Raw genomic sequence first — 13,483 nt, 5'->3', positions numbered from 1 at the left:
CACGTGGCACTTCATACAAGTTCGCTCTTCTGAAAAGGTATATAATGAGGTCATCTTGGGAGATTGTGCATAACTCTTTCTTGGAGAATCCAATTTTGATCAGACTGGTGGCATTGGAAAGAGGACACAGAGGGCTACTGCAAATCGAAATTTCAAAACTTAAAGATCTGAAAGTACAGAGTTACATTCGTTTCAAGATTGAGCACCTAAAATCAAGAAAAAACGAGATGAGGAAGTTTGATGGCAAGGATCCGGTAAATTGGATACTACAGATGGAGAAATATTTTGATCTACATGGGGTACCACTGTTACAAAAGGTATGTATTGCATCTTCATATTTAGAACAAGATCAATTTTTATGGTATAAAGAGCTTTGTTCTCATAAATCACTTGTTACATGGTTAATTTTCATAGAGGAAATTATAGCACATTATGAGAATACAAAGAGCAACACCTTCTTTAGAGCAACACCACAACAATTGGAAGAAAAAAGAGCAAAAGGGCTTTGTTACAAAGTGGAAAGCAAAATTATGGCAACAAGGAAGTCTACCCTCACAACTATAAAGATGGAAGTGTTGTTTCTCCTAGCCTTCCACAACCTACAAGGGTTACACCACAACAATTGGAAGAAAACAGAGAAAAAGGGTTTTGTTACAATTGTGATAGCAAATACACTAAAGGTCATAAGTGTGTTGAGAATAAATTATTTTACATAGAGTATGAAGAGGAGGAAGAAAAGGATCAAGAAACATCAAAAGAAGATGATATATGCCAGGACCCAACCCCAGAGAAAGAAGAAATGAATCCGACCATATCTTGTAAAGCATTGGCAAGAATTACCACTCCTCAAACTCTCAAGATAGAAGGACATATCAAGCAGAAAAAGGTTCAAGAAGTGAAAGATCACATCAAGAAAGAAGAAATGAATCCAACCATATCTTGTAATGCATTGGCTGGAATTGCCACTCCTCAAACTATCAAGATAGAAGGACATATCAAGAAGAAAAATGTTCAAGAAGTGAAAGATCACATCGAGCATCAAGAAATGAATCCGACCATATCTCGTAAAGCATTGGAAGAAATTACCACTCTTCAAACTCTCAAGATAGAAGGACATATCAAGAAGAAAAAGGTTCAAGTAGTGAAAGATCACATTGAGCATCAACAACAAGTTCTCCAACTTTTAAAGGATAATGCCACTTTGTTGCAGAACCGAATGAAACAACAGGTAGATCAACATCGCAGTGAAAAAAGTTTTGATGTAGGCGATTGGGTATTTTTACGGCTACATCTCAAGCAAGCTATTTATGAGAAGGAAATGTTGGCAATACTACATGCACTTAAGAAATGGCGACCTTACCCAATGGGAAGACACTTCAAGGTAAAAATGGATCATGATAGTCTTAAATATTTTTAGAACAAAGAGTATCTTTAGAAGAACATAAAAAATGGGTCACAAATATGTTGCGTTATGACTTTGACATCATCTATAGAAAAGGGAAGCAAAATTTTGTTGCAGATGCACTCTCAAGAAAGGATGAGGATGTGGAAGCATTGTTTTGTGCTACTTCTATTATCCAACTAGATTGGATAAACAAAGCAAGGGATGAATGGAAGAAGGACGAAGAAGTGTGGCGATTCATTCAAAAGTTGCAGAAGATCCCAATTGGTGTATAAGATCTCCTAGTTTGTAGGACAAAGGACCCTTCTGTGTGTAGCAATGCAAAAATCTACAAAGGTGTATATACCCTACCGCTTTTTCAAATTGAACTTGTAACCTCTAAGGAGGAAACATATGTTCTTAACCATTAAGCCCACTTAAGTTGTACTTTAAAATTTGAAGGACACGTGGGGTTTGATTCACTTAGTGTGCAAAGGTTATGAAACCATTTAATATAATCTCTTTAGATGCAACCACATGTACTATCTCAATGTGCCGTGTAACTATAGGAAAAGTCACCATGAAAACTAAACCTTGCCTAACAATGAAAAAAAACCCTTTTAACATTCTCATGTTATAACAATATTTGCTATTAAATTAGAAAACTAAGGCGTAATCTAACTTATAGAGGAAATGACCTTTTTCATGACATTTTTTTGGGTTAATTTTAACCAAAATGGGCAAAGATTTTTAAAAATTTGAATTTAAAATAATTTAATTTGTGTGTCCCAAGGGTTTTAAGGTGGTGAATCTATTTATACATTCAAAAATGCATTTTAAACAACAAAAAATTACATTCTTTCTTGAAATTGTTTTACCAAATTCCAATGAAAAACCTACGCCAAAAACTAATAATATAATTACTTTATTAATATAGCATTTCAATAAATATTTCCTCTTGAGTTTGGGATTAGTTATTTATTTGTTTTCCGTTTTAAAACATTAATTTCATTATCTAATTATTGAAAAAAAATGTTCTTAAAGTTAATTAGTGAACTACGGTTTACCCTAATTTAGCGGAGGGTAATCTCTAAGAACTAATTAGCTTTAATTAAATAAAAAGATAATAAGAAAAGAACTTAACAACACCTAACAACTTGGAAAAAATAGACGGGCAAGAATATACTACCATAGAGAATGAGAATAATTTTGAGATTGACAAGCATTTTTCATTTGAAAGTGCATCTTTAAATTAAAGAATCAAAATAAAAAATTGGCTGTGGGTTATCGTTGATTGATGAAGATCGGACGGGCCATACTGTTGGGCACCTTGGTTTCTAACAATAAGACGTATATCTCTATAAATACAGACAATCCGCGTTAAAACTAAGTGTGGGGTTGCTGTGGTTGTAGGCGATCAATTTTGGTTGTAGGCTTCGAAGTTTCGTGACATTTAATCTTTCAATACAGTCCATTTTGAAAGGTATTTATTTGTGTGGATTCTGCTAATTTTTTACGGGGTGTTAGAGCAGTTTGAATTCTGATACTCAAGGTAAGCCTCATAAATTGTTTATTTGGTGTTCTGTTTTGGGGTTTCAGGTTTCGTAACCCAGACGTGTCTGCATTTCCTTTTATCTCAGAGGTACTGTTAGACGGTGTTAGGGTTTATTTGAAGGTTTACGGTTTCATTTTGCTGGTTTTCCCTCTTTATTTTGAGTTGTCTGTAGGTTCTTTATTTTTCTTATCTTGATCACAATATTACAATTATGTTTCCATCTGTTGCCTTCTCCCAAGATTTTGTTAGATGGTTTTTAGGGTTTATTTATGAGAGCTGAGAGTTTCATTTTAATGGCTTTAGGCGTGTGGATTTGATATCGACGGGTCTGTAAATTCTTTGTTTTGCTTGATCACGGATGCATGTTTCTTTTTGTGTTAACGATCCTGTGAGATTGGTTTAAGGTTTATTTTAAAGGGTTTAGGGTTTTATTTTGGTTTTTCGTCTGTATTTTGAGGGTTTGGTTGACTTGTTTATTTTGTTTATATGGTTATTCTTTTGTCTTTTATTTTTTTGTTTTAGGGTAGACAAGTTAGGGGTTTTAAGTTGTGAAGCCGCGACAAGACTAGATCCATACTGCGAATTGAATGATGTCAGTTTTCTGTGTTAATGTTTGTTTTTATCTGAACCCCATTTTGGAAAGGGTTATGAAAATCCTTAACCCTAGGTCTGTATGGGTTATAATGGATCTCAACGCTAATTTTGCGTGTGGATTGTGAATATTATTAACTCTAATTTGTGTAATGGGTTTTTAGAGCCCATATTAACTCTAATTTGTTGTGCATATTTGTGGGATCGATGGAATACTAAGCTGTATGACAGGCCTCCACTTGTTTATCTCCCTTGGTCTTCTCACCTGAACTGACTGGGTCACGAAGGGACGAGGTCGTGCAAAGTCCTAGGCGACAAAGTTGTTCCTTTGATGGGTTATATCTTCCAATAGGAATTAGAGTAACGTGTTCTGTTTTCCATTGATGTCAACCATGTTATTGTATGTTAATTAGTTTGGATCAATGCTGTAACAGTACAAGAGTTATCTTGAGTCAATGCATAACCACTATATATAGGATCTCAAGGCTTTTTTAAATGATCATAGCCATTCCGTATTCCTTCCCAAAAGGAGCTTGTTGCGAGTAAATCCACTTTTTTGGTGCTTCCAATTTAAGTTTGCATGCCAAATTTGGGGCAAAATGTTACCATATTTATGCCAATGGAGTGCATTAATTGTACAAAGTCTGCCTTTTGATTGATTATGTCTTCCTCAGAAAGCAGAATGATGGGTTCTGTTTTCTATCGGTGTAAAAAATGTTATTGCAAGCTATGATGTAACATCTCATCATTTTATCCATTGTGAATGCATAGCCATTTTATACAGGTTCTCAGCTTGGTGTGCATGATCAGAACCGTTCTTTATTTCTCCCCGAAACTACCCAGTTATTGAATAAATCCATTTTACTGGAGCTTTCAAGTTTCATTCTGCTCAATGCACTATCAGCTTAAGGGCTTTATATTTCCATCTCAAATTTTGTTCGAATGACCATTTTAGACGATTTCTGTATATACCTTCCTCAAGTTTGCATGTCAAATTCAAGGCTAATTGCACGTCACATTTATGTCCATGGTTCGATCTTCTGAATGCTACCACAACTATATCAGTGTAGTGTAGCGGTTTTTTGTTCGTTAGATATTCTTAGGTTCAGTCGCATAATTTAATGTTCTGCAACTTGATGGCAGGTAATCATTGAGAAATTTTGTCAGCTATGGCAGAATCAAAGCCAGGGATGAGAAAACCTGTATTCACTAAAGTTGACCAGCTGCGACCAGGCACTAGTGGTCATACTTTGACTGTGAAGGTTGTCACTGCGAAGATGGTTTTACAAAAGGGTAGGCCGGATGGTTCTCAGGTTCGTCAAATGCGTATTGCAGAGTGCTTGGTTGGTGATGAAACTGGTGTTATTGTTTTTACAGCCAGGAATGATCAAGGTATGCTTCTTTTCAGCTTTATGCTCGGAATATTGCTGATATATGAAATTTATGGTAGAGAGAAGTGTTGGTTCTCGAGCTGGATATTTTAAACAGAAATCGTCTACGTCATAATGTGTTTTTGAAACTCTCAAAACCTAACATTTGGGGTTTTCAAAGTCTAGTTCTCTGCTGGGACAGGGCGAGTGTGAGACAACAATTCCTCCATTTTAATCCCGATACTGTGTTCCGATACTCACAATTAATTACATGGATGCTTCTTCTCTTTTCTTAGCATAAAGAGTTATTAATACATGTTTGCCTAATTAACACTGACATTCACATTAATTGTTGTTGTGCATGTTTAGATTAATGTCTCTATCACCTATGAGATCCTTTCAATTCTACTTATATTTATTGCTTATTGAATTATTAAATCCATTAATATAAGTGTCAATTATCAGGAAGTCCTGTTTTCATGGATTCCTCAAGTATCTCCATTCTCCTTGGGAATTGGCATATTTTCACAGGAGAGTTTCTGTTCAACATACATATTTTTGGGGTTAATAATGTTCAGCTAAAGCTATTTCCTGTTTAGATTTGGTTATTCTCTTCAAAGTCTGTTCAGTTCTGACTGAAATTCACTGGTATTTTCTTGTTGTTCCTGTTGTTCATTTATGTGCTTATGCCTATTATCCCTCCGAAAACCGGTGAAGATTTTTTGGCAGTTATGGCCTTGTTAGTTTCAGATTTTGGGTTTCTTGTTGTTTTACATATTGAGTTCGTGGTTTCAGATTTCTGATATAATAGTAGAAATCTGGTTGGCTCGTAACAGTGATATCATAGCCTCAATTGATAGGAGTTTTATGTCAGATACCCAGTTACATTTCAGACTACAAATTCAGAATACAGTTGATTGGTAACATAATGCAGCAGTACTTCTGACATTTCTCCAGGGGAGGGCCTCACAAATCTTGGCCTAATGCAGATGTTCATAGTTATTTTATCTTTTTTGTGTCACAGTAAGTGTTCCAGATTCTCCTTGAGGTTCATTAGCCAATTTGGGAACTGTAATGATCTTAATGCAACATTGGCTCTCTCACCACAATGACACTAGCAAATTATCATTATGACGGTATTGGAAAACAGTCATACGTTTTAGTTATTGGTTTCTACCATTGTTAGAGATAAGTGAGATCTGGAGGTGTGTTCAACACCTTGTCTACATGCAATGACAATGATCATGGCTTGTGTTGTAACATTATTATTGCCTCTTGCTCCTCTTAACATGGACCAAATTCTAGAGCTAGCTGTTGTAAGTATTGAAGTCATCTTTTGTCTTGTGGTCTTCTCTTCCATTGGTTACAGAAGATAACCAATCTGGCCTAGTGCAGATGTTCGTAGTTATTTTACCTTTTCTGTGTCACAGTAAGTGTTCCAGATTCTCCTTGAGGTTCATTAGCCAATTTGGGAACTGTAATGATCTTAATGCAACGTTGGCTCTCTGACCACAATGACTCTAGCAAATTATCATTATGACGGTATTGGAAAATAGTCATACGTTTTACTTATTGGTTTCTACCAGTGTTAGAGATAAGTGAGATCTGGAGGTGTGTTCAGTACCTTGTCTACATGCAATGACAATGATCATGGCTTGTGTTGTAACATTATTATTGCCTCTTGCTCCTCTTAACATGGACCAAATTCTAGAGCTAGCTGTTGTAAGTATTGAAGTCATCTTTTGTCTTGTGGTCTTCTCTCCCTTTTTGGTTACAGAAGATAAGCAGATTGTCCAGTTTCTCTTCTAATTCTGTTACGTTATTTCTGTGTCCTTAACAACACATATCCAATCTAATGTTCTTCATGCCATCATTCACACCTCCATTAGGAATAGTCTTATCATTTGTTATCCTATGTTGTTACCTTCGACACCTACGATACCTTAAACTCGTGGACCATAATTTTGGAAAGGGAGTGATGGGTTTTTCCACACACAGGGATGGGTTAATAATTTAATTAGTCAAATGATGACAGTAGGCCGCATTTGCTAGATCAAATGGATTGTCATTTCAGGACTCTGATCCAGCTGAAATACATTTGGAAGTCTTCAGTTTCACGATCTCAATATTGTTATTTATTGTTGTTTACTTTCAGTGTATAGCATATTGCCATGTGTTTTTGTCTCTTAGATTATTAGCAATTTGAAAGGATACAAGAGTTTAGATGTTCGTTTGAGGAAGGTATGAAAAATTGAAATAAATTTATACACATGTAGTTTGCTATGATCATTCTAACATTATAAATTTTTTGTTACCTTTAGTGGACTTGATGAAGGCTGGCTCAGCTGTAATTCTACGCAATGCGAAAATTGATATGTTCAGGGGCTCAATGAGGCTGGCAGTTGACAAGTGGGGAAGAGTTGAAGTTACTGAAGATGCTGACTTCAAAGTTAAAGAAGAGAATAATCTGTCGCTAGTAGAGTATGAATTGGTTAATGTTGTGGAAGAATGACAGGTGCAGCCCATAGCAAACAAATAGAGAATTGCTCTCATGCATGTGGAAAGATTTTGGAATATAAATTGGGTAACAGACGTCTTTACCATAATGGTTCAAACATTTTAGTCTATTCTGGCCAGTTGCTTGAAAAATGTCTCTTCAAAACAGTATTGGCTGTCTTCTGTTGAAAACAGTATTTGGCTGTTTTTTGGGCAGAACCTTCAAAGTGCTATATTGGAGTTCAGTGGTTTTACAAGCACAGTGATATTTACTATTCAGCAAGGAATATCATCAGCTATAAATCAGTACCTGCTCAATATGATGTGATTTTGATTTGCAAGGATGTAAGTCTAATATCATTTTAGCGCAGTTGTTAGTGCTCTATTCTGTTTGTTACTCGTGATCATGACGTTTGTAACGAGGGAGGACTCAATTCTGGTTTTTTAGCCTAGTTAACGATATTTAGTATGGAAAGAACAAGAAGGTTTGGAGCTCTCTCATATTCCTATTGTTGCAATATTAATTTTTTAAATTTCAAGCTTAACATTTAAATCCTTGGTTCTCTTCAAGCATTCATTACTTGCCTTTTAAGAGTCCTGGCAATGAAAGTATAGGAAGAACCTATTTTTTGATTGCATCTGCATGATTGTCTCTCGCATTTGGTTCTCTTAGTCATTGACTGCTTTTTAACTTTTATGTCACAACTTACTAGGAGAGCAAAAAACAAAATATTAGTGGTTTTCAGTGGTGGAGTGATGATAAAGAAGGTGCGTTGTATTCAAAATTAGAGGAATTGATTTAACGTGATCAACTTTAGTTCTTTTAGTATGTGCTAGAATTTCTCTAGGAAATCCTAGAAAATCCAAGGTATTGCAGTTTGGATAATGATACCCACTTTGTTTCATATTATTAACCCACTTTCTCGATTATTAACTGTTCTTTACTTGTATGGTGAACTCTTTTGATTCTAAAGAGAAGTTATCGCTGTTTTCGTGATTATACTAGTTTGATTGCATATTACAAACTTCATTTCTTTTTAATTGTTGGAATTTGTTCTTGAAGAGCTAAAGAAGATATATCTGTTTCCACACTGATGCCTATTTAATTACCTGTTTCCACACTGATGCCTATTTAATTCTGTTTCCACAATGATAACTATTTGATTATCTGTTTCCACAATGATACCTATTTGATTATCTGTTTCCACAATGACATTCGTTTCCATTTTATGGACTTTTATTATGTGATGGAATTTTATTTGAAGAAACTAAAGACACTGTTGTTTACGCAGTGGGGTTTGTTTTTTTAGTATCTGTTATTAATTTTTTTTCGTTTTATTTGTGTACTAGAGTTTTACTGATGATAATGGAGCCTCTAAGGTGGTTTCCATAAAGATACTGGTTTTGGTTACATATTATTAACTTTAGTTCTTTGATTGATGTGTTTCTATATTCGAAATTGAAATAAAGGGCACACAAAATAAGGGGTCATGAAGGTCACACGGGCTTCATAGACATTTGGGTTTCAAAGATACTGGTTTGGGTTTCAAAGATACTGGTTTTGGTACATATTATTAACTTTATTTCTTTGATTTATGTGTTTCTATATTCGAAATTGAAATAAAGGGCACACAAAAGAAGGGGTCCTTTAAGGTCACACGGGCTTCATAGACATTTGGGTTTTAGAGTAAATTGGCCCTGGCATCTTTTTGGCCACATTTTTTACTATGGTTTATCAATGGTCAAGAGTTTCTTGGTCTCTGAGCACATTTCAAATGATCATATCACTAGTGAAATGGTTTGCCTTGATGGATAAGTGATCACTCAATGTTCATGATATGCAGTAAGGTTAAAAGTCTGACCCAATGATAAACCAGAAGCACAACCGATGATGACTTTCTAAGTGGTCACTCAATGTTCATGATATGCAGGAAGGTTAAAAGTCTGACCCAATGGTAAACCAGAAGCAACACTGGCGATGATTTTCTGCGAAAGATTCCATATTATCAAGCAGGAATCATGGTATTATCATGCTAGTGTACTTTGTAGTTTGTATTAATCCTTCCAAATTTGAGACGATATAAATTTTGTGTAAATCTTTCCAAATTTGAGACAATATAAATTTTGTGTATATCTTTCCAAATTTGAGAGACCATAATAGGAATATTGTGAATCTGATCCTTCAAGATTTGAGAGACCATAATAGAAATATTATATATTATTGCGCAAGTCTTTTCAAATTTGAAAGACCATAATTGAAAAATTATTGTGGCATGTTGCATTTTAATTAAAACGAAAACGAAAGATGGAAATACATTTTTGTTGTTTCTATAAATTGTTTCACCCCTTCAGATTGAGAGTTCCTTATTCAACAGCAAAGAACGTTAAAATGGTGATAGAATCTTGGCTTAGTAGCTGTTCACATAACTGAAATACTTAATTACTTACTATCGTTTTAGTAGTAGTGCACATAACGTATACTTACTAATGTTTTAGTAACATTAGTAGTAGTGCACAACGTAAATTCTTCATCAATTAAAATTGTCACAGGAATTGTGCTATACTTGTCATGGTATATACATTTTTTTTAAAGCTTGGTAAGACCTTTCTTTTCATCAACTTTCAAAAATAGACATGTTACATCCAAAAACAGTGGTTAGGTGGAAAAACCAAATCTGTTGGCCACCTAACAGCATAATAAGCCATCCAAAAGCAAAACAGTTGGCCAACAGCATAATAAGCCATCCAAAAGCAAAACAGTGTGACTGTCAATCCAAGCTAAACAAATATGTATGTCCTTAAACTCCCAAGATTTTAGATAAACAGAAGCATATGAAATATGAGACTGCTGCATACAAAAACTAAATAGGGAACATCCAACTTTTCATCATCAATTGAATCAACAGTGGCAGGATTTTTCACACTTGAGCCTTGAAGCTTAGAGTGTGGGAGGATTTTTCACACTTGAGCCTTGAAGCTTAGAGTGTGGGATACATGGGATATGTTGTTAAATGCGATTGAGGTGGCCATTTTGTTTTTGTATCTGTAGCTGAAATTGGATTTATTGGAGATCCTTATTGTAATTTGGGAGCCTTTGAGAAGATAAGGTTGAATCAAAAGGCATATGATCTAAAGCTTTCACCAAGAGAGTCTTCATCATTCAGTGTAGATGGATAGTTTGCTTATATGGAGAAGTTCTTCCCTGAGAGTGTCCAAGGTTGGGCATTAGAGATTGCCAATCTTCCATATTGGTATCCATAAGGCTAGCGTGTTGGTTAAGCTCGTCTTCCCAAGCTTTTATCCGCTGGTGGACTTGCATTCAACTACCCTTATGGTACATGGAAGCAACTTCGTTGACTATACAGGAGAAAGGTTTGTGGCCACGAGGTTTATCCTCAGATTCATTAAGAAGACGAGGCTCAAGGATGCCTTGGGATTTCTTGCCTTGGCTGCGAGAGCCCTGAGTGGCCTTGCCCTTGTAGCAACATAGACCATGGTTCGACGGTTGCAAAAATAAATGGTGATTGAAGACTTAAACCCTGTTAGCCAACCAGAGGATGGGTCGCACTAGAGCAGGGGACTTGCCACATTAACTATATGTAAGAAGCTCATCTTAATCAAAACATAGTGCTGCCCTCTAATGCAGTGTTCCACCCAAAAATATAAATATTTTAAGAACTAGAAAACAAGGGTCCCTCTCTATCTGATGCAAATGCTGCCATGAGAATAAGTTGAGTTGCTCGCATATTGAAAACCATAAACCTTAGAACCTACTCTACCAACATTCAAAAAGAAAACCAACACCACAGCACCTGGGGCAAGGCCAAGAGGTCGGCCAGGAGTAAGACAAAGGCCATGCCCACCAAATGCCACACCCGACACAAGAATTCCAAAATAAATAGACACGAGTAAAGCAAACAAAGAAACCCTCATACCATTCTTCAATTTCCATATATGATTTCTAGTGGACCATCTTCCAAACCATCCAATGTAAAATAGTTCCATTCTTCTCAGAGATCATCAAAACTAGGGAATTAGCCATGGCTGCAGAGAGACAGATTAGGACCGAAAACATACCTGTGAGCATTAGTTTGGGGTGATTGTTGATGAAGTGACACTCGGTGAAGGACCGCGAAGTGCACCTTACCCAAGCTGTGGAGCTGCTTAGACCAAGGAGGAATCAAATAGGGATTAGCAACAAAAAATTGATTAAACTTATCAGCGTGAAAACTCGAACTTTCCCTTCAAGGTTGCTGTTGCCACCTCCTTGAATGTCATTAAGTAGAGGCATGTGAGAAGCCACTGTTCCATGTGCCTCGTGCATGTGGAGCCTCTAAGTAGAGGCATGTGAGAAGCCACCATTCCATGTGCCTTGTGCATGTGGAGGGTCCATGTGCCTCGTGCATGTGGAGGGTCACTGAGGTATATGGCAATTCTTATTTCCACCTCTATCAGTCCATAAATGCGCGCGGCTACATGCGCTCTCGATACCCTGATATAACATAGCCTGATATAACACGCGCACGGTGATGACTAGATTAAAAAAAAATAACGGTGTGTTATATCGGGCTATCGAGAGCGCATGTAGCCGCGCATTTATGGACTGATAGAGGTGGAAATAGGAATTGCCCTTAGTACATTGTTACAATCATCATATTAATTAATTAGCTGGCAGACGCAGGCCCTGAGTACATGGTCACAATCATATTAATGTCCCTCGTGCATGTGGAGGGTCGCTGAGTACATTGTCACAATCATCATATTAATTAGCTGGCAGAGGCAGGGCCTGAATTAGCTGGCAAAGGCAAGGCCTGAGTACATGGTCACAATCATATTAATTCGCTGACAAACGCAGGGCCTACTTCAGAGGAATATACATTTTAATTGACACTTTAATATGGTATATTTCTAAATCTTTTAATATTTCATAATATTAGTATACATTTTAATTGATGCTGTTTAATACTCAATATTTATGAATCTTTTAATTAATATATGTTTCAATTGATACCATTTAACACTCTACATTTGTAAATCCTTTAATGTATATTAAAATTACATCAAAGATAATAAACTATCGATGTAAAATTGTATATTGTTTAATTTTACATTAAAAGACTATATTTTCGATTATAAAATTAAAGTGACTTGAATAAACTTTAAATAATTTAGATAATATCTCAAAATAAAAAACATTAAATTCAAATAATTATAATTTTTGTTCTGTTTTACTGTGTTATTTTGTGTTTATTTATTGTGTCATGCTTTAGCATTCTAACATGTGGCTTATATAAATTGTACAACAACTATTTAGATTAAGTAAATTGTACAACAACTATTTAGATTAAGTTTGTTCATTGAGATTTATAATATGTGGTTTGTATAAATTATACCGTAACTATTTAGATTAAATTTGTTCATTGAGATTTATGTAACTATTAGAGTAAATTTGTTCTTTGAGATTTATGTAATATTTTAAGATTGTTTTATTTTATTTTGTTTTGTTTTTGTTTTTGGAAATTTTTATTAATAAATATTATATTGCTGTTTATAGCTTGTCAAAATTTTGTAGGCCTTACTCTTACCAAATCTGTTGGTTTGTAGGTAATTTTCAATTTTAAATAAAGATTAAAATGATTTTGTTTCCCAAATCATAGAGGTGCACAAGACCAAAATACTAACAAGATCAATACTTAATAGATAGCATCTAAGACTTAGGTGAAGTTCCTGGCGCAGGGTTATTCGATCAAGAGCCAAGGGGAGGTGGACATTGGAATTCACATTCTATATGCTTTCTCATGTGAGCCAACTGTGCATTCAGGTAGTCGAGGGTTTTGCATTCGCCATTGGTTCTTTTGAAGATAATGGAAGAATGCGATAATCTCATTTCGATTGTCATGCTTTTCCTTGAAAACTTGCCCCAATAATGTCTTCAACTGCGAGTGAAGGGTGATTGAGTGGATGTGTTCTTTTCTCCTTCCTCTAGTGTTCCCAGGGTTTAGGAGCCAATGGGAGACTTCGCCGTTAAGCTTAGATTCGAAAAATGATTGCCTTTGTTTGCATATAGACCTTTCAAGGTGACAAATGTTC

The 13,483-nt window shown here is 35.5% G+C and overlaps 1 protein-coding gene across 2 annotated transcripts; it reads left to right on the top strand.

Annotated features, from left to right (window-relative positions):
• Positions 1–2,665: 2,665 nt before the first annotated feature.
• LOC149209167 (uncharacterized protein At4g28440-like) lies at positions 2,666–7,938 on the top strand. Of its 2 annotated transcripts, none has more exons than XM_089396300.1 (3): positions 2,666–2,864; positions 4,671–4,919; positions 7,219–7,938. In XM_089396300.1, exons 2-3 carry the CDS (start codon positions 4,697–4,699, stop codon positions 7,407–7,409), a joined length of 414 nt encoding a protein of 137 aa, XP_089252426.1. In that variant the 5' UTR covers positions 2,666–2,864; positions 4,671–4,696; the 3' UTR covers positions 7,410–7,938. The 2 variants fall into 2 exon arrangements, with proteins under 2 accessions (XP_089252426.1, XP_089252427.1); XM_089396301.1 differs by lacking the exon at positions 2,666–2,864 and adding an exon at positions 2,900–2,933.
• The last annotated feature ends 5,545 nt before the right edge of the window (positions 7,939–13,483 follow it).

This window comes from Pinus tabuliformis, chromosome 1_2 (assembly GCF_031772625.1).
Source record: "Pinus tabuliformis cultivar Carrire ecotype Pingquan chromosome 1_2, CPIR1, whole genome shotgun sequence".
NCBI classification, from domain to species: Eukaryota; Viridiplantae; Streptophyta; class Pinopsida; order Pinales; family Pinaceae; genus Pinus; species Pinus tabuliformis.
This window is presented reverse-complemented; position numbering and strand designations above follow the sequence as displayed.